The sequence below is a fragment of the Salmo salar genome, chromosome ssa01, assembly GCF_905237065.1.
Source record: "Salmo salar chromosome ssa01, Ssal_v3.1, whole genome shotgun sequence".
NCBI lineage: Eukaryota > Metazoa > Chordata > Actinopteri > Salmoniformes > Salmonidae > Salmo > Salmo salar.
Window position 1 is genome coordinate 34,319,793 of NC_059442.1, and position 27,346 is coordinate 34,347,138.

General features: G+C 42.7%; 1 protein-coding gene across 1 annotated transcript in view; it reads right to left on the reverse strand.

Moving 5' to 3' along the window:
• LOC106601673 (uncharacterized protein C14orf132-like) overlaps positions 1 to 26,712 on the reverse strand; it is a 73,204-nt gene extending 46,492 nt beyond the window's left edge. The window contains exon 1 of the mRNA XM_045694616.1: positions 26,422 to 26,712. Within this exon, the coding sequence (XP_045550572.1) occupies positions 26,422 to 26,448 (27 nt within the window). The 5' untranslated portion in view covers positions 26,449 to 26,712. The remainder of the gene's footprint in view (positions 1 to 26,421) is intronic.
• Between the last annotated feature and the right edge of the window lie 634 nt (positions 26,713 to 27,346).

The window sequence follows — 27,346 nt, forward strand, 5'->3', positions numbered from 1 at the left end:
CTGGGTAGGAGTGGTAACCAGATTAAATCGGGTATGTTTTTTTATCCAGCCGTGTCAATACTGCCCCCTAGCCCTAACAGGCTAAAGGCCTCTTTACCACTCATGGGTAGAGGAATGACTTTGGTTTCCCTCCAGGACTGAGGACAAAGCCTTTCCTCCAGGGTCAGATTAAAGATATGACAGATAGGAGTGGCTATAGTCAGCTACCATCCTCAGTAGCTTTCCATCTAAGTTGTCAATGCCAGGAGGTTTGTCATTATTAATCGATAACAAAAATTGTTCCACCTCTCCCACACTAACTTCACAAAATTCAAACTTGCAAAGATTTTCTTTCATTAATTGTTTTGTATATATGAGTACGATGGCTCACTGTTCGTTGTTGGCATTTCTTGCCTAAATTTGCCCACTTTGACAATGAAGTAATCATTAAAATAACTGGCAACATCAAATGGTTTTGTGATGAATAAGCCATCAGATTCGATGAAAGATGGAGTTGAATCTGTCTTTCTGCCCATAATTCCATTTAAAGTACTCCAAAGTTTTTTTATATCATTGATGTTGGCTTCATAATACAGTTTCTTCTTCTTTTTATTGAGTTCAGTCACATCGTTTCTCAAGTTGCAGTAAATTAGCCAATCAGATGTACAGCCAGACCTATTAGCCACTCCTTTTGCCCCATCTCAATCCATGGAGCCTTAACAGTACAACAGTTTCAACAGATTCTTAACAGGTGCATGTTTATCAATAATTGGAAGAAGCAATTGAATACATTCATCAAGTGCAGCATCTGGATGCTCCTTATTAATCACATCCGACCAACAAATATTGTTTAGATGTACATGATCTCGTTCTTGTAGTGTTTGTAAACACCCTAGTAGGTTGATTAATAACCTGAACCAGTTTACAGGAACTGGTTACAGTGAGAAGCTTCCCCTTGAGTGGACAGTTTGATGAAGACCAGTCAATATTCAGGACCCCAAGAAAGTAGACCTTTCTGTTTACATCACATACTCTATCAAGCATTTCACACATATTATATAGATACTGACTGTTAGCACTTGGTGGCATATAGCAACACCCCAAAAGAAAAGGCTTTAGATGTGCCAGGTGAACCTGCAACCACAACACTTCTATAACACTTCAAATCAAATCAAATCAAATCAAATGTATTTATATAGCCCTTCGTACATCAGCTGATATCTCAAAGTGCTGTACAGAAACCCAGCCTAAAACCCCAAACAGCAAGCAATGCATGTGAAAGAAGCACGGTGGCTAGGAAAAACTCCCTAGAAAGGCCAAAAACCTAGGAAGAAACCTAGAGAGGAACCAGGCTATGAGGGGTGGCCAGTCCTCTTGACACAAGATCTTCTCTGAGCATTACAGGGATATGGCTAAGAATATATATAGCAACACCTCCCCCATAAGCATTCCTGTCTCTTCTATAGATGTTATATCCTTGTATTGCTACTGCTGTATCATCAAATGAACTATCTAAGTGAGTGTCAGAAATTGCTAATATATGACTGTTATCTAATGTTAGCAAGTTATTTATTTCATTACCCTTATTTCTAAGGCCACATATAATAATATGGGCTATTTTCAACCCTTTCCTGGGTAGCTTATCAGAGATAGACATAATATGGAAAACAGCAAACAAAGCAAAATAAAAATATATATAGGGTGCCTCCGGAAAGTATTCAGACCCCTTGACTTTTTCCACATTTTGTTACGTTACAGCCTTATTATAAAATGTATTCACTTGTTTTTTTCACTCAATCATCTACATTTTTGCTAATTTATTACAAATATAAAACTGAAATATCACATTTAAATAAGTACTCAAACCCTTTACTCAGTACTTTGTTGAAGCACTTTTCGCAGTGATTACAGCCTTGATGCTGCCACCACCATGCTTCACCTTAGGGATGGTGCCAGGTTTCCTCCGGACGTAACGCTTAGCCTTCAGGCCAAAGTTCAATCTTGGTTTCATCAGACCAGATAATCTTGTTTCTCATGGTCTGAGAGTCTTGATGTGCCTTTTGGCAAATTCCAAGCGGGCTGTAATGTGCCTTTTACTGAAGAGTGGCTTCCGTCTGGCCACTGTACCATAAAGGCATGTCATGTCTAGACTATCATTAATGTGAGTGACTGTTATTTGATAAAATAATTACATAACACGTTAATTTACTCAGCAGTCCATTAATCAGTTGGTTTGTGTAAGTGTGTGTGTGTGTTGCGGGGTTGAAACGAAACCCATAGGCTTGGCTCTCTCTCATCCCTTCCAGGCTTTTTGGAGGGAGGGTGGACAATGAGCCTGTCATAGTGGATTTAAGCAATGTCCCCACGCGCACGGGCAGCTTTCATGGCTGGGATAAGTTCTTTCCTCTTCTGGCGCACAGCTTCAGGATAGTCCTTGTTGAGGAAGATATACGTTCCTCTCAAGTTCTTGGCTCTTTCCAGAACAGCTACCTTGTCCTTGAACCCAGGGGCGCAATTTTGGTTTTAGAAGTGGGGTGGACATAATTATTATAATTTATTTTTTAATCCAGTCAGATAAACACTCCAAAACAGCCTACCCGACTGCTCGGAGGTGTCCGCATGGTCCTAAAGAACACCTTTGCCTCGTTTTGTATTACATTCCAATGATCAAACTGGGGGGGGGACAAAAATGCAATTTCAGATTGTGGGGGGGTACATGTCCCCCCGTCCCCAGTGAAAGTTACGCCCTTGCTTGAACCTCAGGAACTTGACCACTATCGGCTTGGGCCTGTCACCTGGGCCGGTGGTGGGTTTTCCAGTCCTGTAGGCGTGCTCCACCACAATATTCCTGTGGTCCATCTTCAGTTTCTCCAAGATCATTTTCCGTCCACAAAGATGTTGTTCCGCCTTGATTGTCCCTCGAGATAATCTGATTTCTCCATCATTGTTATCATGAATTCACATACAGAACTGATGTCCTCTCTCAAATGACTTACATATTGCTATTGTCTTGCCGTTCTCCTGTTTAAACTCATCGAGCTAACCCTGGGAGAACTGCAAACTGTTCTTCAGGTCCTGGACTTCTCTGGTCAGGTCGTCCATTCTTTTATTAGCTGACTCCACCAGTATTTGGACAAAATACTTGAAGCTATTTACTTGTTGTTGTAACAACTGCTTGTAGAACTCTTTTTGTTTGTTTAAAAGATCCTTCACGTGTGATAGAGAGACACCACTGTCCTCAACGGTACTCACGCCGGCTTTGGTATTTGTCATGGTAAGAACAGTAGGTTACGCTGTTACTCCTCACAGTTCCAGACAGGGCAGGTCACAGGCAAGATTGAAAACAACAACAACAAACAGTAGGGGTCTAGACAGCCACAAGCCCGGGACAATCCGCAGTCCCAGCCATAACGGCTAACTGCGTTGCAGGCTGCGTTAAAGCCCTCAAGAAAACCCTGCTAGCTTGATAGGCAGCTAGCTAGCAGCTAGGCTAGCTCCTACGCAAAACAGCTCCTCAGACCCAGCCTTGGTCAGCAGGATCACTGGACAGATAGTAGCGGTCCCAGCAAGTAATACCAAACGCATCACAGGATCCAAACTCACATGGTAGCTAGCTTGTAAGTGACGACAGGAAGTGACGAGTGAGGGGAATGATATTATAGTATATTGTTGAAAAATGTATTGACAAATTTGCCAAATTAAAACATTTATATTTCCAATATTCATGCTACTATTTTTCAATTTTCATATATTAATGTAAGACAATGTGTTACATCTGCTCCTGCCACGCCCTCTACTTCTCATCCTGAGTCTCCCTAACCTGCCGCCACTCTCCCAGTGCTCTCTCCCTCTTCCTCTCTGTGTGTGTGCGTGATTGTGTGGGCGGAGCCAGCTGTGCTGGAGGCAGAGCAGATCCCCACGAGCTGCAACCTGTTCCATAATCAAGACCTCTACAAATACTTAGCCCTGGCACTTCCACACTGCCAGATCGTAACCTCTGCTCAGTCATTCTGTGGTTTTTAGCCATTTGTTCCTGCTTAGATCCTGTTTTTGTGATATGCCTGTTTTCCCTTGCCTGACGCTGTTTTCCTCTCCGCTAGTTCTGCCTGACTTTGGCCCATGTCTCCAGTCCCACGTCTCGTCAGTCCTGCTACTCTGTCCTGGACCCCTACTCCTTTGCGTCCTAGGATTCCTCTCTGGACCTGCTTACCCAGTCCCAACTCCCCTCGCTCCAGCCTCAGCCTCCTTCCGGGCTTCCTGCAACCCGCCCGAGCTTCCCCTGGCCTGCTCCCCATCTTCCCCCTGTGTTTCAATAAATACCTTGGTTACCTCATCCCAGTCTCCTCGTCTGCTCTTGGGTTCACCTGTTCGCGTGACAAAATTGTTATTGGAAACAAAATACTACTCATACTGCTGAGCAAGCAGTAAAGCTTAATATTTCTGCTGTGATAGAGAAACTATCACACGTGAAGGATCTTTTAAACAAACAAAAATAGTTCTACAAGCGGTTGTTACAGATGAAACATTATAGTCTTAAAGGAGGCCTGGGTAAGGCCAAAATGTCATAAATATACCAACTTTGATTCATATTTCTCAATTATGCTTTTAGATACCAATGTCACATACTGTACATGTCCACAATCCTTTCCTCCAAACTTGGAACATTCTATGGATTACGTTTACTTAAAATACAAAAAATCATGTTTTTTACTGTATGTCCTGGTTTTGTGAGGAAGCACTCTAGAGCTCTCGCTGTCTTCTTTTTCATTAAAAATACCCCGGCATCAGCTGCCACCTCCTCCACTCTCATAAAAGGGTGAGCTGCTATAGCCTATGAGGAGAGCTTCATGAAATAGTGAAATGAGAACACTGGGTGGCATGAGTTTTACTACCAGTCCGACCTGCAGTTTGCCTTCCAAAACAGAGACAGTGCAGAAGAATATGGGTTGAATCCTTCACCTTGCTCAACAGATTGATCGCCTTTGGCTAGGTTATCAGATTTGTTGTGCAAACCAAGAGGGGAAAGAGTTTAAGTGTTTGATATCCCCCTTTTAAGTATCTCTATATTTTGTGATAAGTCAGACTTTGATATCCACTATGATGCTTGCAAAAGGACTGCAACGATGTTCAAATTGAGTCAATTGAGCCATGCCAAAAGTCTTACACTGAAAGATAAGTTGCTATGCTGAGGTTTGCTGAACATGTTCTTTCAAAGGATCACAGACTTCAAAGAAAGGTGCCTGTCTGCACAGAGTCAGGGAAAAGGACTGGAGGGAAAGTTATTTGATAGTGAAAAAGTACAGAGTACCCATTATTACTCCTTCAAATCTGCCATTAAGCATAGACAGAAAAATGGCTCGGAAGCTTGAAATACAGACGTTCTGCATGTGAAGACATCACGTTGCATTGACACGATTACGCAAAGGGATTGCATATTATATATGCAATAGAAAGACAGCATTAGCCTCCCAAGTGGTACAGCGGTTTAAGGCACTGCATCGCAGCGCTGAGGCTCCACTACAGCCTCAGGTTTAATCCCAGGCTGTTTCACAGCTGGCTGTGACCAGGCGACCCATGGGGCGGTGCACAGTTGGCCCAGCATCGTCCGGGTTAGGGGAGGGTTTGGCCAGCCGGGATTTCCTTGTCTCATTGTGCTCTAGAGACTCCTTGTGGCGGGCCGGGCACCTGCAAGCTGACTCCGGTCGTCAGTTAGACGGTGTTCCTCCGACATATTGGTGCGTCTGGCTTCCGGGTTAAGTGAGCAGTGTGTCAAGAAGCAGTGCGGCTTGGCAGGGTCGTGTTTCGGAGGATGCATGGCTCTCGACCTTCGCCTCTCCCGAGTCCATAGGGGAGTTGCAGCAATGAGACAAGCTCGTAACTACCAATTGGATATCACAAAATTCGGGGGAAAAAGGGGGGAAAAGTACAAAAATAAAGACAGAATTATATCATATCAAGAAGAGATAGACACCTGGTGTCTCTCTCTGTCTCTCTCCGGGTAATAGGAAAAGTATCTGGTTCATGAACCGTTGAACTTCCATTTTCCTTATCACATATCACTGAGCGATTCAGTCCTCTTTCTCTGGTTTATCTTCTTCTGATGCTGTTTCCATTAGAGGGGTCCTTCACAGGTCACATATCTGTTGGATCATTTTACCAGTTCCCTGCTAGATGGTACAGAGAGGGGAGCTAGGTATCAACAACTCCCAAATGTGGTGTTTATATCTCTGAAAATTATGCATTGTCCTATATTCATACAAGGCTAATAATGATAGTGACAGTGGGAGAGAGGTGGTCATATAATTTCGCTGAGGGTATATATTGAGGTGATAGTCAGCCCTTCCTCTCTCCATTCTGCAAGCTGATGCAGATATGAATCAGATATGAATTTGCTGAAACTCAGTAATGGGAGCAGAGACTCCATAAGGTACTATGTGATGGACTTGAACAGGCACAGTCTCGATGCAGGCAGTACTTTAATGATAAATTCCCATAGCCAGCATGAACAGGGCAGGCAGCCTGGGAGATGAGATGTCGGTGGCAGAATATAGCAAAGCCTGGCTTTGGATGATGAGGAAAATCTTATATAGAATCTTATATCATGGTTATATGTACTGCAGTAGGCCAGAGACAATGGATGACAAATCTCAGCCCAATGTATTTGTCAAGGCATGACATCTCAGCCATGATTGGCTACCATATCCAATGAGTCTGTGAAGAGCATTGTTAAAAAGACCTGCTCTTATTTAGCAGTTACCGTGCTTTCAGAATCTATACACACCCCTTGACTTTCCACATTTTTTGTGTTACAAAGTGGGATTAAAATATACTGCTCAAAAAAATAAAGGGAACACTTAAACAACACATCCTAGATCTGAATGAAAGAAATAATCTTATTCAATACTTTTTTCTTTACATAGTTGAATGTGCTGACAACAAAATCACACAAAAATAATCAATGGAAATCCAATTTATCAACCCATGGAGGTCTGGATTTGGAGTCACACTCAAAATTAAAGTGGAAAACCACACTACAGGCTGATCCAACTTTGATGTAATGTCCTTAAAACAAGTCAAAATGAGGCTCAGTAGTGTGTGTGGCCTCCACATGCCTGTATGACCTCCCTACAACGCCTGGGCATGCTCCTGATGAGGTGGCGGATGGTCTCCTGAGGGATCTCCTCCCAGACCTGGACTAAAGCATCCGCCAACTCCTGGACAGTCTGTGGTGCAACGTGGCGTTGGTGGATGGAGCGAGACATGATGTCCCAGATGTGCTCAATTGGATTCAGGTCTGGGGAACGGGCGGGCCAGTCCATAGCATCAATGCCTTCCTCTTGCAGGAACTGCTGACACACTCCAGCCACATGAGGTCTAGCATTGTCTTGCATTAGGAGGAACCCAGGGCCAACCGCACCAGCATATGGTCTCACAAGGGGTCTGAGGATCTCATCTCGGTACCTAATGGCAGTCAGGCTACCTCTGGCGAGCACATGGAGGGCTGTGTGGCCCCCCAAAGAAATGCCACCCCACACCATGACTGACCCACCGCCAAACCGGTCATGCTGGAGGATGTTGCAGGCAGCAGAACGTTCTCCACGGCGTCTCCAGACTCTGTCACGTCTGTCACGTGCTCAGTGTGAACCTGCTTTCATCTGTGAAGAGCACAGGGCGCCAGTGGTGAATTTGCCAATCTTGATGTTCTCTGGCAAATGCCAAACGTACTGCACGGTGTTGGGCTGTAAGCACAACCCCCACCTGTGGACGTCGGGCCCTCATACCACCCTCATGGAGTCTGTTTCTGATCGTTTGAGCAGACACATGCAAATTTGTGGCCTGCTGAAGGTCATTTTGCATGGCTCTGGCAGTGCTTCTCCTGCACCTCCTTGCACAAAGGCGGAGGTAGCGGTCCTGTTGCTGGGTTGTTGCCCTCCTACGGCCTCCTCCACGTCTCCTGATGTACTGGCCTGTCTCCTGGTAGCGCCTCCATGCTCTGGACACTACGCTGACAGACACAGCAAACCTTCTTGCCACAGCTCGCATTGATGTGCCATCCTGGATGAGCTGCACTACCTGAGCCACTTGTGTGGGTTGTAGACTCCGTCTCATGCTACCAATAGAGTGAAAGCACCGCCAGCATTCAAAAGTGACCAAAACATCAGCCAGGAAGCATAGGAACTGAGAAGTGGTCTGTGGTCCCCACCTGCAGAACCACTCCTTTATTGGGGGTGTCTTGCTAATTGCCTATAATTTCCACCTGTTGTCTATTCCATTTGCACAACAGCATGTGAAATGTATTGTCAATCAGTGTTGCTTCCTAAGTGGACAGTTTGATTTCACAGAAGTGTGATTGACTTGGAGTTACATTGTGTTTAAGTGTTCCCTTTATTTTTTTGAGCAGTGTATATTTAATTGTCTTTTTTAAATGTCTATTTATCATCTACACAAAATACTCTTTAATGTCAAAGTGGAAGACCAATTCTGACTATAAAATTACAATAAAACACTTAATTAGATAAGTATTCAGCCCACTGAGTCAATACATGTTAGAATCACCTTTGGCAGCGATTAAAGCTGTGTCTTTCTGCGTAAGTCTCTAAGAGCTTTCCACACCTGGATTGTGCAACATTTGCCCACTATAGTATTCAAAATTATTCAAGCACTGTCAAATTGGTTGTTGATCATGACTAAACAACCCTTTTCAGGTATTGCCATAGATCTTCAAGCAGATTAAATCAAAACTGTTACTCGGCCACTCAGGAACATTCACTGTCTTCTTGGTAAGCAACTCCATGGTAGATTTGGCCTTGTGTTCTAGGTTACTGTCCTGCTGAAAGGTGAATTCATCTCCCAGTGTCTGGTGCAAAGCAGACTGAACCAGGTTTCCTCTAGGATGTTTACTCTTTAATATTGTGGAGTAACTACAATGTTGTTGATCCATCCTCAGGTTTTATCCTATCACAGCCATTAATCACAGCCATTGGCCTCATGGTGAAATCCCTGAGCGGCTTTCTTCCTCTCCGGCAACTAAGTTAGGAAGGAGGCCTGCATCTTTGTAGTGACTGGGTGTACTTATACACCATGCAAAGTCAAATTAATAACTTTACCATGCTCAAAGGGATATTGAATTCTGCTTTTTTATTTGATTAATCTACCAATAGGTGCCCTTCTTTGTGAGCCATTGGTAAACCTCCCTGGTCTTTGTGGTTGGTCTTTGTGAAATTCACTGCTTAGCTGAGGGACCTTACAATTATCTGTATGTGTGGTGTACAGAGATGATGTAGTCATTCAAAAATCATGTTAAACACTATTATTGTACACAGAGTGAGTCCATGCAACTTATTATGTGACTTGTTAAACACATTTTTACTCCTGAACTTATTTAGGCTTGCCATAACAAAGGGTTGACTACTTATTGAGTGAAGATATTTCAGCTTTTCATTTTTTATTAATTTGTAAAACTTTTGAAAAACATAACTCCACTTTTACATTATGGGGTATTTTGTGCATGCAAGTGACAGAAAAAAACTATATTTAATCCATTTTAAATTCAGGCTGTAAGACAACAACATTTGGAAAAAGCCAAGGGGTGTGAAAACTTTCTGAAGACACTGTACATCACCCATATTCTAATAGTTCTTCTTAAACACTCACTTCCGTGAGCTGTCAATGCAAAGGACTCCGTGTGATGTGTTTCAACCCTTATCTGAATAAACCTTTCTGAAGATATCTTGGACTTCTTGCTGAATAGACCTGTGGTGGCTGAACCCTATCCACTGGCACCTATTAGCCGTTTTTCATGGTCCTTCCGGATCAGCCCTTAGCATTTTTCATGGTTCTTCGGTCGTCGGATACCATCAGCTACCACAGCCCAAGATGTCTCAGAGTCCAGGTATTGGTCACCACCCACATCAAAGTTCTCTCCCTGAACAAAGACGAGCAGACAAGCCTCAAGACACAGCATGCCACTTCCGCCCCACTGGTCGCGGTGACAAGTGGGCAGAAAATTGGTTGCATGCTATCAGGGAGAGGTCCTAGTTCCTCAGCCACAGCATAGCTCTCATCTCTGACCTGAGGCCAAGCAGGAGCTCAGCCATCTGAACCTCCAGTGACACAGGCTCATACCAGCACGCCACGCAGGACCAGTGAGAAGATGCAGGAAAGGGAAGGCTCAGTATCTACGACGAGGAGTAAATGAACCCCATCTATCAGCAAAATCGAATAAACAACCTATCCTTCAACGTAATCAAGACAAAGGAGATGATTGTGGACTACAGGAAAAGGAGGACCAAGCCCGCCCCCATTTTCATCGAAGGGGCTGTAATGTAGTGGAGCAGGTTGAAAGCTTCAAGTTCCTTGGTGTCCACATCAGCAACAAATTAGAATGGTCCAAACACACCAACACAGTCGTGAAGAAGGCACGACAAAGCCCATTCCCCTCAGGAAACTAAAAAGATTTGGCATGGGTCCTCAGACCCTCAAAAGGTTCTACAGCAGCAACATCGAGAGCATCCTGACTGGTTGCATCACTGCATGGCACGGCAACTGCTCAGCCTCTGACTGCAAGGCACTGCAGAGGGTAGTTCATATGGCCCAGTACATCACTGGGGCTAAGCTGCCTGCCATCCAGGACCTCTACACCAGGCGGTGTCAGAGGAAGGCCCTAAAAATTGTCAAAGACTCCAGCCACCCCAGTCATATACCGCATGGCAAGCAGTACCGGAGCGCCAAGTCTAGGACCAAAAGGCTTCTCAACAGTTTTTACCCCCAAGCCATAAGACTCCTGAACAGCTAATCAAATGGCTACCCGGACTATGCATTGTGTCCCGCCACCCCGCCAACCCCTCTTTTACGCTGCTGATACTCTCTGTTTATCATCTATGCATAGTCACTTTAACTAATCCAACATGTACATATTACCTAAAATAGCCTGACTTACCGGTGCACCCGCACATTGACTCTGTACCGGAACCACCTGTATATAGCCTAGCTACTGTTATTTTTTACTTTTTAAAATGTATTTCTTTACTTGTCTATTGTTTATCTAATACCTATTTTTTACTTAAAAACTGCACTGTTGGTTAAGCGCTTGTAAGTAAGCATTTCACTGTAAAGTCTACACCTGTTGTATTCGGCGCACATGACAAACTTTGATTTGAATCAAATCAAATCAAATTTTATTTGTCACAATGCACCGAATACAACAGGTGTAGACTTTACAGTGAAATGCTTACTTGCAAGCGAATTACAAGCCCTTAACCATCAATGTAATTCAAGAAATAGCGTTAAGAAAATATTTACTAAATAAACTAAAGTAAAAAAATTCTATAAAATCAAAAAGCAACATAACAAAATTACGTAACAATAACGAGACTATATACAGTCGGAATCGGTACCGAGTCGATGTGCGGGGGTACAGGTTAGTTGAGGTAATTTGTAAAGTGACTATGCATAGATAATAAACAGTAAACAGTCAGAGGTCACCAAGCGCAACATAGCTTCAGCGTGTAAATCAGCTAGAAAGATGTGTCGGCATCGATTAATTGTCTCTGGCCCCCTCCCAGTTAGGGGGAGTGATGAGCTCTACAGCAGAGTCTCACAACTCAATCGCTGGTTGAAAACTGTGTTCTGCCCCTCCCAAAAGATAGAATTTGTAGATAATTGGCCCTCTTTCTGGGACTCACTCACAAACAGGACCAAGCCTGGCCTGTTGAGGAGTGACGGACTCCATCCTAGCTGGAGGGGTGCTCTCATCTTATCTACGAACATAGACAGGGCTCTAACACCTCTAGCTCCACAATGAAATAGGGTGCAGGCCAGGCAGCAGGCTGTTAGCCAGCCTGCTAGTTTAGTGGAGTCTGCCACTAGCACAGTCAGTGTAGTCAGCTCAGCTTTCCCCATTGAGACCGTGTCTGTGCCTCGATCTAGGTTGGGCAAAATTAAAGATGGCGGTGTTCGCTTTAGCAATCTCACTAGTATAAAGACCTCCTCCATTCCTGCCATTATTGAAAGAGATTGTGATACCTCACATCTCAAAATTGGGTTACTTAATGTTAGATCCCTCACTTCCAAGGCAGTTATAGTCAATGAACTAATCACTGATCATGATCTTGATGTGATTGGCCTGACTGAAACATGGCTTAAGCCTGATGAATTTACTGTGTTAAATGAGGCCTCACCCCTGGTTACACTAGTGACCATACCCCCGTGCATCCGGCAAAGGCGGAGGTGTTGCTAACATTTACGATAGCAAATTTCAATTTACAAAAAAAAAACAATGACGTTTTCGTCTTTTGAGCTTCTAGTCATGAAATCTATGCAGCCTACTCAATCACTTTTTATAGCTACTGTTTACAGGCCTCCTGGGCCATATGCAGTGTTCCTCACTGAGTTCCCTGAATTCCTATCGGATCTTGTAGTCATAGCAGATAATATTCTAATTTTTGGTGACTTTAACATTCACATGGAAAAGTCCACAGACCCACTCCAAAAGGCTTTCGGAGCCATCATCGACTCAGTGGGTGTTGTCCAACATGTCTCTGGACCTACTCACTGCCACAGTCATACTCTGGACCTAGTTTTGTCCCATGGAATAAATGTTGTGGATCTTAATGTTTTTCCTCATAATCCTGGATTATCGGACCACCATTTTATTGCGTTTGCAATTGCAACAAATAATCTGCTCAGACCCCAACCAAGGAGCATTAAAAGTCGTGCTATAAATTCTCAGACAACCCAAAGATTCCTTGATGCCCTTCCAGACTACCTGTGCCTACCCAAGGACGTCAGAGGACAAAAATCAGTTAACCACCTAACCGAGGAACTCAATTTAACCTTGTGCAATACCCTAGATGCAGTTGCACCCCTAAAAACATCTGTCATAAGAAACTAGCTCCCTGGTATACAGAAAATACACGAGATCTGAAGCAAGCTTCCAGAAAATTGGAACGGAAATGGCGCCACACCAAACTGGAAGTCTTCCGACTAGCTTGGAAAGACAGTACCGTGCAGTATCGAAGAGCCCTCACTGCTGCTCGATCCTCCTATAAGTAAGAACAATAAGTAAGAACAATAACAACAAATAAGAACAATCCGAAGAAAAAAAATTGATACTGTCGCAAAGCTAACTAAAAAGCAGCATTCGCAAATGGAGGATGGCTTTCACTTCAGCAGTAATACATTTATGAACTTCTTTGAGGAAAAGATCATGATCAATAGAAAGCAAATTACAGACTCCTCTTTAAATCTGCGTATTCCTCCAAAGCTCCATTGTCCTGAGTCTGCACAACTCTGCCAGGACCTAGGATCAAGGGAGATACTAAAGTGTTTTAGTACTATATCTCTTGACACAATGATGAAAATAATCATGCCCTCTAAACCTTCAAGCTGCATACTGGACCCTATTCCAACTAAACTACTGAAAGAGCTGCTTCCTGTGCTTGGACCTCCTATGTTGAACATAATAAACAGCTCTCTATCCACCGGATGTGTACCAAGCTCACTAAAAGTGGCAGTAACAAAGCCTCTCTTGAAAAAGCCGAATCTTGACCCAGAAATTATAAAAAACTATCGGCCTATATCGAATCTTCCATTCCTCTCAAAAATTTTAGAAAAAGCTGTTGTGCAGCAACTCACTGTCTTCCTGAAGACAAACAATATATATGAAACGCTTCAGTCTGGTTTTAGACCCCATCATAGCACTGAGACTGCACTTGTGAAGGTGGTAAATGACCTTTTAATGACGTCAGACCGAGGCTCTGCATCTGTCCTCGTGCTCCTAGATCTTAGTGCTGCTTTTGATACCATCGATCACCACATTCTTTTGGAGAGATTGGAAACCCAAATTGGTCTACATGGACAAGTTCTGGCCTGGTTTAGATCTTATCTGTCGGAAAGCTTTCAATTTGTCTCTGTGAATGGTTTGTCCTCTGACAAATCAATTGTACATTTCGGTGTTCCTCAAGGTTCCGTTTTAGGACCACTATTGTTTTCACTATATATTTTACCTCTTGGGGATGTCATTCGAAAACATAATGTTAAATTTCACTGCTATGCGGACGACACACAGCTGTACATTTCAATGAAACATGGTGAAGCCCCAAAATTGCCCTCGCTAGAAGCATGTGTTTCAGATTTAAAGAAGTGGATGGCTGCAAACGTTCTACTTTTAAACTCGGACAAAACAGAGATGCTTGTTCTAGGTCCCAAGAAACAAAGAGATCTTCTGTTGAATCTGAAAATTAATCTGGATGGTTGTACAGTCGTCTCAAATAAAACTGTGAAGGACCTCGGCGTTACTCTGGACCCTGATCACTCTTTTGAAGAACATATCAAGACTGTTTCAAGGACAGCTTTTTTCCATCTACGTAACATTGCAAAAATCAGAAACTTTCTGTCCAAAAATGATGCAGAAAAATTAATCCATGCTTTTGTTACTTCTAGGCTGGACTACTGCAATGCTCTACTTTCCGGCTACCCGGATAAAGCACTAAACAAACTTCAGTTAGTGCTAAATACGGCTGCTAGAATCCTGACTAGAACCAAAAAATGTGATCATATTACTCCAGTGCTAGCCTCCCTACACTAGCTTCCTGTTAAGGCAAGGGCTGATTTCAAGGTTTTACTGCTAACCTACAAAGCATTACATGGGCTTGCTCCTACCTATCTTTCCTATTTGGTCCTGCCGTACATACCTACACGTACGCTACGGTCACAAGACGCAGGCCTCCTAATTGTCCCTAGAATTTCTAAGCAAACGGCTGGAGGTAGGGCTTTCTCCTATAGAGCTCCATTTTTATGGAATGGTCTGCCTACCCATGTGAGAGACGCAGACTCAGTCTCAACCTTTAAGTCTTTACTGAAGACTTATCTTTTCAGTAGGTCCTTTGATTAAGTATAGTCTGGCCCAGGAGTGTGAAGGTGAACGGAAAGGCTGGAGCAACGAACCGCCCTTGCTGTCTCTGCCTTGCCGGTTCCCCTCTCTCCACTGGGATTCTCTGCCTCTAACCCTATTACAGGGGCTGAGTCACTGGCTTACTGGTGTTCTTCCATGCCGTCCATGGGAGGGGTGCGTCACTTGAGTGGGTTGAGTGGCGCCCCCCGGTGAGGTGAGGAATCAGCCCAGAACTACACGGGAGGATCTTGCCAATGATCTCAAGGCAGCTGGGACCATAGTCACCAAGAAAACAATTGGTAACACACTCCGCCGTGAAGGACTGAAATCCTGCAGCGCCCGCAAGGTCCCCCTGCTCAAGAAAGCACATATACATGCCCGTCTGAAGTTTGCCAATGAACATCTGAATGATTCAGAGGACAACTGGGTGTAAGTGTTGTGGTCAGATGAGACCAAAATGGAGCTCTTTGGCATCAACTCAACTTGCCGTGTTTGGAGGAGGAGGAATGCTGCCTTTGACCACAAGAACATCATCCCCACCGTCAAACATGGAGGTGGAAACATTATGCTTTGGGGGTGTTTTTCTGCTAAGGGGACAGGACAACTTCACCGCATCAAAGGGACGATGGACGGGGCCATGTACCGTCAAATCCTGGGTGAGAACCTCCTTCCCTCAGCCAGGGCATTGAACATGGGTCGTGGATGGGTTTTCCAGCATGACAATGACCCAAAACACACGGCCAAGGCAACAAAGGAGTGGCTCAAGAAGAAGCACATTAAGGTCCTGGAGTGGCCTAGCCAGTCTCCAGGCCTTAATCCCATAGAAAATCTGTGGAGGGAGCTGAAGGTTCGAGTTGCCAAACGTCAGCCTCGAAACCTTAATGACTTGGAGAAGATCTGCAAAGAGGAGTGGGACAAAATCCCTCTTGAGATGTGTGCAAACCTGGTGGCCAACTACAAGAAACGTCTGACCTCTGTGATTGCCAACAAGGATTTTGCCACCAAGTACTAAGTCATGTTTTGCAGAGGGGTCAAATACTTATTTCCCTCATTAAAATGCAAATCATTTTCTAACATTTTTGACATGCATTTTTCTGGATTTTTTTGTTGTTATTCTGTCTCTCACTGTTCAAATAAACCTACCATTAAAATGATAGACTGATCATTTCTTTGTCAGTGGGCAAATGTAAAAAATCAGCAGGGGATCAAATACTTTTTTCCCTCGCTGTATTAGCGTCCGGATTAGTGTCCCGCTCCTTGAAAGCGGCAGCTCTAGCCTTTAGCTTGGTGCTGATGTTGTCTGTAGTCCAAGGCCTCCGGATTGGGATATGTACGTACGGTTACTGTGGGGACGATGTTGTCGATGCACTTATTTATGAAGCCGGGGACTGAGGTGGTATACTCCTCAATGACATTGGATGAATCCCAGAACATATTCCAGTCTGTGCTAGGAAAACAGCCCTGTAGCTTAGCATTCGCGTCATCTGACCACTTCTGTATTGAGCAAGTCACTGGTGCTTCCTGCTTTGGGTTTTGCTTGTAAGCAGGAATCAGGAGGATAGAATTATGGTCAGATTTGTCAAATGGAGGGTGAGGGAGAGCTTTGTATGCATCTCTGTGTGGAGTAAAGGTGGTCTACAGTTTTTTTCCTCTGGTTGCACATGTGACATGCTGGTAGAAATGAGGTGAAACGGATTTAAGTTTGCCTGCATTAAAGTCCCCGGCCACTAGAAGCACTGCTTCTGGATGAGCATTTCTTTTTTGCTTATGGCCTTATACAGCTCATTGAGTGCGGTCTTAGAGCCACCATCAGTTTGTGATGGTAAATAGACGGCTACAAATAATAGAGATGAGAACTCTCTTGGTAGATAGTGTGGTCTACAGCTTATCATGAGGTATTCTAGCTCAGGAGAGCAATACCTCAAGATGTTTTAATATTAGACATCGCGCACCAGCAGTTATTGACAAATAGACACACAACCCCACCCTTCGTCTTACCAGACGTAGCTGCTCTGTCCTGCTGATGCACAGAGAAACAAGCCAGTTCTATATTATCTGTTTCGTCGTTCAGCCACGTCTCAGTGAATCATAAGATATTACAGTTTTTATTGTCTCATTGGTAGGATAGTCTTAATCGTAGATCGTCCAGTTTGTTTTCCAATGATTGCATGTTGGCCAATAATACAGAGGGTAGTGGTGATTTACCTACTCATCTGTGAATTCTTACAACGCACCCCGCCCTCCTCCCCCTTTATCTCAGTCTTTTCTTCCCGCTGATGACGGGGATTTGGGCCTTGTCTCTACAAAGCAGTATATCTTTCGTGTCAGACTAATTAAAGAAAAATTATTTGTCCAGTTTGAGGTGAGTAATCACTGTTCTGATATCCAGAACCTCTTTTCGGTCATAAGAGATGGTAGCAGCAACATTATATACAAAATGAGTTACAAACAATGCGAAAAAACAAACAAAATAGCACAGTTGGTTAGGAGCCCGTAAAACGGCAACCATCCCCTCCGGCGCCATGTCTAAGGATCAGACGCCCATCCAGTGGAGGCTGACCAGTCCTCACGTCCCCTTTCTCAGGCACCTTCTCGTTCACTGCCAGCTGCTGTGGCTCATAGTCAAGGTGTTGCTGCAGATTTATGCTCTGCTGCTCCACACTACTCTCATCAGCCTAAAGCTGCTCATCGGGGCCTCCGTCAGCATGACCCCTCAAGGATGCCATCAGCATCGGAGTTGCCATCAGCCCGGTCCCTGCTGTGGAGTCGCTCACAGTGGTGCTACAACCGTCTCCAGGGCCAGAGAAGCTACCAGAGCTCACCCTTGGTGAGCACCCAATTACTGTGCTACAGCCGGCCCCAGCCATGCAGATCCAGCCTTCTCTGACCATGGAGCTCAAGATAGTATTGGGATCTACTACACCCGCTCCCGCCATGGAGCCTCAGCCTTCTTCAGGACCAGAGGGGCTATCAAAGCTCACCCTGAAGGAGTACCCCAACACTGTGCTCCAACCTTCTTCACCCGTGGAGTCACAACTGGTTGCCACTGTGGTTCCAGAGCCTTGCCCGGGGCCAAAGGAGCTATCAGAGCTCACCCTGGGGCAGCACCTTACCACTGTTCTCCAGATGACACCCACTGTGGAGTCCTTCATAGTGACCACAGAGCATTCTCCAGGGCCAGAGGAGCTGCCTGAGCTCAATCTAGGGGAGCACCCTAGCATTGCGTCCCAGCTGACCCAGAGCTTTCTGTCCCAATAGGCCTAACATCCCGATAGGCCCCAAGTCACTAGCTCTGTCAGGCCCCAAGTTACTAGCTCTGGGAACTCAGTCAGTTTCCAGGGATACAGCTCTCTCCTGCTGTCTTTGTGTCTTTTTCTCCCTCTTTTTCAGGTGTGCAGCTGTCTTCCGTCCTGAGATCAGGCCCAGTCTCGGAGACCTCGCGCCTATCGTTGCTGCGGGGTGGACCAGCTGAGGCCTGCGGCCTACCTTCCTGATCAAGAGCTTCTTCTGGTCACTCTGCTGCAGCCTGGTCTACTGAACCGAGACCCTCACCTGGTCCCTGCTTCATGGGTCCAGCCACCAAAGTATCCAGTCCTGAGACTGCCCTGATGTCTCCAGTCTCAGTGTCCTCAGATGACACCGTGCCGGGGGTAAAGATGACTCCTGCTCCACCTCTGGGGACCTTACCTGCCCTCAATGCTGAGGTCCTCCAGTTGCCTGTTTGTGGGCAGAGGGGGTGGACACCACCAAATCCACCACTGCATCCAGTTGGCTCCTCTCTTCCAGAACTGCTGCACAACCTGCAATGGTCTCCGATCGTCACTCACCCTGGTTTGGTGACACACACCTTCCTAACGGGGTGGTGTGCTGCACCAAAGAACAAATCCTGTTTGGCCAGACATCTATGCCCTACGTATCTGACGGGGTGTCCACACTCACAAGGACTGGACTTTTCCTTTTCTGGCTCCTTCACAGCTCTGCCTCCCTGTCCTGGCGGATGAAATAGACTAGAGGCCTTATGTCATCCTCTTATGCCAGCCTTTTGTTTAGGGTTCACATTTACCCAGTATATGTAGGGGTGACTCCCTCATAAAGCTGGTTGAGAGAATGCCAAGAGTGTGCAAAGCTGTCATCAAGACAAAGGGTGGCTACTTGAAGAATCTGAAATATATTTTGATTTGTTTAACACTTTTTTGATTCCATGTGTGTTATTTCATAGTTTTGATGTCTTCACTATTATTCCACAATGTAGAATAAAGTTAAAATAAAGAAAAACTTTAATGAGTAGGTGTTCTAAAACTTTTGACCAATAGTGTAGGCTGTAACACAACAAAATGTGGAATAAGTCAAGGAGTATGAATACTTTCTGAAGGCACTGTAGATCAAAATACTTGGGTGAACTGTTGGAATCATAGAAATATAATGATTTATATTAAAAAGCAAAGTGAAAAGCAGCATTCTTTTTTTGGAACAATCTGTTGATTGCATTTGACCTAACAGAACAACATGCAAAAATAGTGAATCTAACAGCGAGGAGGAGAAACTGAAAATGGAGAGGGGTGGGGGGTTGGTCTGTGTGAGAAGCAGCCGAGGTGAAGAAAATAAAATGGAGTAAATGTAGCCAGATGGTAGAAGCACATGGCTGTATTAATTTATTTCCACTAGATGGCACTGTCCCTTTAAGAGAACAGTAAAGAATGTGTGCAAAGTGTTATGGGATTGACCAGCACCATGTGTAAGAGTTAGTTTGAGAGCAAGCAATTACATTGGAGAGCTGTTGTAATCCATTGTGGGTCCAACATTACTTTAGATGTGTAAATAATAGGGTTCTGCGGTATCCAGATTTCCATACCCTCATACCGTGCCTGTGCCATCCCAGGATATACACTATTACTGGTAGTGTACACAAGGGACGCAATTATTTTTTTCAAACATCAAAAAATACCCCAAAAAGCCAGAATACTAACAAAATGATAACAAATACTAAGGAATCCCCATAGCGGATTCTAGGTAAATGCTAACGAGCTCATGCGGACATTTACTACTAAAACAGACAACCTAGCTCATAAAGTTAAGCAAGTGAAAACGCAGTTCGCAGCACGAACAAAACAAATATTAGACAGCAGGGATCTTAATCCAGGAGGGATTTGTCTCTGCTGCTGTTATGAAGAAGCCACGATCTTGCAAGATAAAGTTAGCCACTTAGCTAACATTAGCAAGTTAGCAAAACCCAGCTGGAGAGAATTTATTTGGCACATCTTAGATAGTTATCTTAACAGTTATAAGATACATAGCTGGGAAATATTAGTAGTGAAGTATAACTTAATCACCTCACTTAAATTGCGCTGCAGGAGTGACTCATCTCACGAAGCCCCCATTTTGCTCGATGTGCTTCTTTGTAAACAAACACACGTGACGGGCTCAAAGAGCTGTTTTAGAAAACTAGTACCGGTAAACTTCATAATGAAAAATAATCTGACAGGCAAAATGATGAACGCGATCTACTTTATCTATTACCTGCACAAGTTGAGTGCTGGTATTTATTTAAAAGTACTAATATTAAAATGTATATATTTTTTTACAAACAGTAGTGACGGTATTAGAAAATCATACTGATTGTATTTCGAAATTCCCCGGGATACGGTATAAATAGAACACCGCCCAACCCTAGTAAATAATACTTTTTTCTCTTACACTCGTACCGAAATATATCATATTTTGCATCATCTACAAAGTATAAGAGTTTGTTATATAATATTTATGCCAGATGCTCATGTTAGACATTATATTTTCAGATTGTCACATAAAGTGTTAGCTTCTTGCCAGCTGAATGCTAGTGCTCTCAGAACCACATTGTGGAGTTGGTAAGATTATTTCAAGCGTGAGTAATTTTCAGAATGGCATTCTGTTTCATGTAAAGCTTCAGGGTTTTGTATTTTGTTTCATTTTTTAATTGTAATTTATATTGTGATATGTTGTTTACCCCAGTGCTCTATGGGTTAGATGAGGATCTATTGTTCCATGTGGGGTTAGGGTATCACGTGGACAGTGTGTTTGTAAGTATTCATATTGTTCTATGACAAAATGTATTTGTATTTTTCATGCAAGATATCATTTTGATAATGGACATCTTGTACTCAGACATTTGAACTGTTAGAAAGTCTATTCTAACTGTGAACATTGTGGTCTGTAATTTCTTCTGTTTTTTTTTAGAGAAAGCAGAGCCACTACCGTTTATGCATTTTACTTTGTACTTATTGTACTCAAGATTGTTTTTATGCACTTTACTAAACAGAGTTACTTCACTTGATTATGATTTAGACTGAACTTTACATTATGGTGACTTCACCTTGTGGTGATTTCCCTCATACATTTTCCTATTTTAAATTTCAACTTCGACAGAATAAATAACCCCAAATAAATGTTTGTCCTGTGCTGGGTTTACGTTCGTAAGGCTACATAAACTATAAAAAACGACGTTACACGCGCGGCTGAGTGGTGTTATAAAATATTGCATGCGATATGAACCTCTTGCGATATGGATATTGCAAATGTAAATATTGTGATTTCGATTAATTGTGCAGCCCTAGTTGACCCAAAGCTGGGGGATAAGGACAATGTCTCTACCCAGTTTGTCAGCACAGACGAGCATGAGGGGACGCCCAAAGGGCTGAATAGTGCTCCCTGGATTGATGAGAGTCTGTAGAGCTCTGGATAGATGGAGTCATAGGGTTCTGGATTGATGAGAGTCTGTAGAGCTCTGAATAGATGGAGTCATAGGGTTCTGGATTGATGAGAGTCTAGAGCTCTGAATAGATGGAGTCATAGGGTTCTGGATTGATGAGAGTCTGTAGAGCTCTGGATAGATGGAGTCATAGGGTTCTGGATTGATGGAGTCTGTATCGCTCTGCGTGTTACATCTGTCACTGGGACCTTGGCTTCGGCTGACTTTACAGGACCGGCATAGTCTAGAGCACTTACATCCCGACATGGAACCACACATAATACATTAGCCCTGCATCACTGAGTGATCGAAGGGAGGTCACAACTCAGTTTACACTAAATCAACGATGAGTAAATACTGTCCCTTTGGCTTAAGTTCTGTAGGTTATGGTAATTATAATTTCATTATTTTGTCTATTCTACACAGAATACATTATTATTGCTCTCAACTTAGCATTCAAGAGCCGTGGGGTTATGATTGTCACCTATTAATCCATGTTCTGTAATACTTGGGGGCGACTCTACTTTTGACCTAATGAAGTATGCCTTTTTCATTTGTAATTCAAATAGTTTATCAAAAAACAAAAAGGATGCATTGTTTAAGCACTTCTATCGAAGGCTATTTTACAATGAAAGTGGCAACTTTCAGTTACCTAACCTCACTGAACTTGAGCACTGACAAATACAGTACAGAAGAAAAAAAACGTTGATTTACTGTATGCCTGAGACCTTTAGGCTGAGGAAGTCTTGTTGGGTAAGCAATGATGTTACATTCAAGCCCAGGTAGGGGCGAAGAGAGGGACAGAAGCAATGATGTTACATTCGAGCCCAGGTAGGGGCGAGGTGAGGGACAAATGTAACATCATTGAATGTAACATCATTGCTTCTGTCCCTCTCCTCGCCCCTACCTGGGCTCGAACCAGGGACCCTCTGCAAACATCAACAACAGCCACCCTCGAATCATCGTTACCCATCGCTCCACAAAAGCCGCGGCCCTCGCAGAGCAAGGGGAACAACTACTTCAAGGTCTCAGAGCGAGTGATGTCACCAATTAAAACGCTATTAGCGCGCACCCCGCTAACTAGCTAGCCATTTCACATTGGTTACATATATATTTATTTTGTATTTTATTTATTTTTTTGTATTTTTTGGGGGGGGGGTTCATTACAGAGAAAATTGGTTGACACATTTTGCTGAGGCATCACTTCCCATTGACATACATACATTATAAAAATGTGTCTAAAGCACAGGAGGTTGGTGGCACCTTAATTTGGGATGATGGCCTTGTGCTAATGGCTGGAGCGGAATCAGTGGAATAGTGTCAAATACATCAAACATGTAGTTTGATGCCATTCCATTAGCGCCGTTCCAGCCATTATTATGAGCTGTCCTCCCCTCAGCAACCTCCAGTGGTCTAAAGCATGTTAGAAAACGCTCCAAAATACTCCAAACCAGCTCATATTTAATCAGAATGATGTCTCTGCAAACATTTTTTTTATTCCACTGTCACCATAAATTCACAACTGCATTTTGCTGTTGTTGTCGTAAACACCATCATTCTCAAGAATTGTGAAAATTTGAATAATCTTTCAGAATCAGAGTACTACTGTATGCAGCTTTAACTAACTCACATCTTATGCATACAGTATTACAATGCCTGTGCTGTTCCATTGAACAGTGTCAATACCAGTTTAATTAAGTAAATCCGATCCATCAACTGAATGGCCCTTAACCTGTTAAACTCTGAGTGGTTGCTTTAGAAATCGAACTAAAATCTTACTGCTGGCAATGTCATAAGAATCTCCCTGATTGCTAAAGTCATTTTAAGATGTCAGGCTTGAAAATCCATTCAGCCATTTTGGCACAGTGACTCACTACCCAAACTAGAGGCAACTGGTTTCAAGTGGCCACGAGACATCATGTGATCTCCTACTGCTATCTAGTAGACAAATAAAATGCACAAACTCTGCACTTTTAAAAATGGCTGTGTTCTTATGGGAATTTGTGCATGGTTAGGAGCGCCACCATTAGGGAAAAGATCTGACTTTTTTTATCCTTTAGACATTCAAATCTCTTATTTAATTGGGGAATTAAAATGAAATACACCTAGCTATGTCTAATTGACTAATGAGTCATAATGATACTTTGAGACGATGACAATTATACAATTATAGCTTATATTACTTAACAGATGTTTGGGCCTATCAGAGTAATTTTGTTCCATTCACCGGTGTCCTTGGATTTTCTTTACCACTATTGTACCTAAGTTCTATCCCACTTGGAGGATTTGTTTTTATATCTAAGACAAATGTCGCTCCACCTGAGCAGATGAATGAAAACCGGCCTAATTAAATCTGAAAACGAACAAGTGTGACGGAGACCAATCTGAGCCTGTCCCACACCATTTTAGTAGTTTAGTACACTTCGAATTAAGCACTTTGAATGGGTTCATATAAGATCATTAGGCTACAAAAACATTTCTATTGCCTGACCCCGCAACAAAATGTTGGTGCAACCAAATCATAGGCTTGTGCCACCAGCTGAAAACATTAGGAAAAAGTTAGTATGGAGCCTGTGTATACTGTCTCACATAGAATATGTACATTACAGCGTCTGTATGCTTTACAGTCACGAAATAGTCATGTTACTAAATTAAATATGCCAAGGTGTTAGAAGTGAAAGAAATCCAAAAGTAATTGAAATTACTACTTCATTTTTCATGTAACTAAAGCAGCAATGGACTACATTTTTCAGGTAATACACCCAACCCTCCCCACATGTCAGTAGCAACATACAGGTAACTGCCAAAATAAAGGAAACACTGACATAAAGTTTCTTAAATAGGGTGTTAGGCCAACACGAGCCAGAACAGAATAAATACACCATAGATTATACAAGTGTCTGGAACTCTATTGGAGGGATCTGACACCATTCTTCCATGAGAAATTATATAATTTGGTGTTTTGTTGATGGTGGTGAAAAACATGGTCTCAGGCACCGCTCAATAATCTCCCGTAAATGTTAAATTAGGTTGAGATCTAGTGACTGAGAAAGCTATGGCATATGGTTTACATCGTTTTCATGATCATCAAACCATTCAGTGACCACTCATGCCCTGTGGATGGGGGCATTGTCATCCTATGGGGCAAAGCCATCCCACCTAGTACATTTGGTTCCTTGGAAGTTGTGGGAAAATTTGTTTTTGGTTTCACTTTTTATGTGGGAAGAAAGCTATACATTTCCTGACTGGTAAAACTGAATGTTTTTTTAAACATTCTGAGAACAGAAGTGAACATTTTGCCTGTTCTGGGAACATTTATTTTTAGTTTTCAGGGAGGTTCTGAGAACATTTGAGTGTTTCCTTTGAAGTTTCCTGGGAGGTGTTATTAACACTGAGGATGAAAATGATAGGTTATTTAGAGTTTTTTTTAAACTTCCTTAAAATGTTCACTGAATGTTTCAATAACACTTTTCATAACACTGCTAACTTATTTTGGGTTGACTTTTTATAAAACTCCAAGCACAGATAGGACACATGGAAATTAATTTCCTTAGGCATTAATCATGCAAATATATATATATATAGATATATATTGTGACATGGTATCAGTGATATTCAAACCTATAATCTTCTGTTCTTTATCCATGGAATTAGTCCACTGTGCCAACAGGATGGAGCTAGCATGCCATGTTTTTTTTTTTACACATACAAAGCTGTTAGTGGGCACATCCAACACACCTGAACACACTTAACAAGATAGAGGATAAAGTTTTGTTGACGCTGAACGTATATTTTCAAATTACATTCTTAGAACGTTCTCTGAACGTTACTAAAGTGTTTGTGGTTTTTAATGGAGTTTTCTTAACATTCTCTGAACAATTTGAGAACATGACTTTAAATAGAACCATGAAGGAAATGTTAAGCTGAAGTACTGACATTCCCACAGAAGAACATTGTTTCTTAACATTCTTTGAACTATTCCCAATGTCAAACCAGTAGAAGAAGATTTCTAGAACATTACCAAAATTGAAATGTAACCATGTTTGATATTTTTGAAAACGTTCTGTTAATGTAATGAAATGCCAAGAAAATGATGTTTTGTCAAGTTCTTTAAATGTGCTGAGAATGTTCCAAAGCCAAACAACTATCCTACAACATTCCCAAAAAGTTTGGGGAAGGTTGTATGCAAAATTACCATAGGACAATCACGCTCTGACCAAGCTCTAGGAAACACATGGTTCTCAGAACGTTATGTGCTAGCTGGGATGGTAGCCAAAATAATGGCACGCCCAGCATTTTATACATGACCCTAAACATGATGGAATGTTAGTTGCTTAATTAACTCAGGAACAACACCTGTGTGGATGCATTTGCTTTCAATATACTTTGTATCCCTCATTGACTAAAGTTTTTCCATCATTTTGTCATTTACCTGTAGTTGACAAAATGCAAATACAGGTAGGCAGACTACCCTTGTAATGGTCAATTTAACATGCGGTTAACTGAAACCGACACAAACAAGGATTTTCTTAGGGGAATATCTGTCAGAAGAACTAGCGTAATGTCCAAAAACCTTTGTATTTTAGAGATACTGTATAGCTTGCTCAAAAAGAGTGACATATCTATCTTACCCTAACAGCTCTACAGATAAATAAAATAATAATTTGCAGAAAATCAATGCGTTAATGTCTACAGTGTCCAACACTAAAAACAACAATGCCACGCCCTCACATTTTAGAAAAGAAAGTTAAGCCAGGGTTCGCTTTGTAACCACTTGTTTGCAAAATAAACCACTTACTAACATAAACACAGCGCGTATTCTTACCTGTGCAGCCATAAATGAGAGATCCATACTGTTGCTCTAGTCAAGACAACCAACCTACGCACCCCAAAAGAAAAAATGTAGTTTATTTTATTCCCCAAAATAGCATTCGTCTACTTGTGACGAGCAGTCTTCAGGTTCAGTCTAATTTAATGTGAAATACATGTCGAGCAATTACATACAAACGGCAATTTTGTAACGAGAGGTTGAGTAGTCTTCAGGTCCACATCTGCACGAGCAAAGAGCGGGAGAATGCGATGTGAGCGTGGGAGACGAGAGAAGAAGCGGGCACGGTGAATGATGCTCTGTGTACTGTGTTCTCGAAGTCACATTATGGATGGAGGCGGGTGAACAACAACCTCTCTATCCCTCTCTCTTTCTCTATTAGACTCCTACTTTTACGCAGCTAGAATCGAGTAGCCTACTTCTTGCTTGAAAAATAATGTTAAACTTTCAATCGTGTCGGAATAGCCTAATTGTCAAATGTATGTGCCCCATGTGGGTCCTGGCTGATGTTTTACAGTGAAAGACTAGGCTACCAAAGATAAGGACAGGTAATCAAGGAGTATGACTTGAATTTTCTTTTTCAATATTCCCATGCTGTTCATTTTACATTGATACAGAGAAGACCTAGCCTATACTCTCTGCCTACATGCTTGAGTCAAATGTAGACCATACAAACTTGGACAGTAGTTACTGTCACATTGATATTCATAACAGCCTCCCCTGTGTCTCCAAACAGTGGAGGCTCCAGAGAGGAGGAAGGGGAGGACCATCCTCCTCAGTTAATTTAATAAAAAGTGAAACATTAAAAAAGTTATAATTTTTAGATTAAACAATACTAAATATATTCACGACACCAAATCATTTATTAAAACAGTTTTGCAATTGCAATTGCAAACCCTAACCCGAACGACGCTGGGCCATT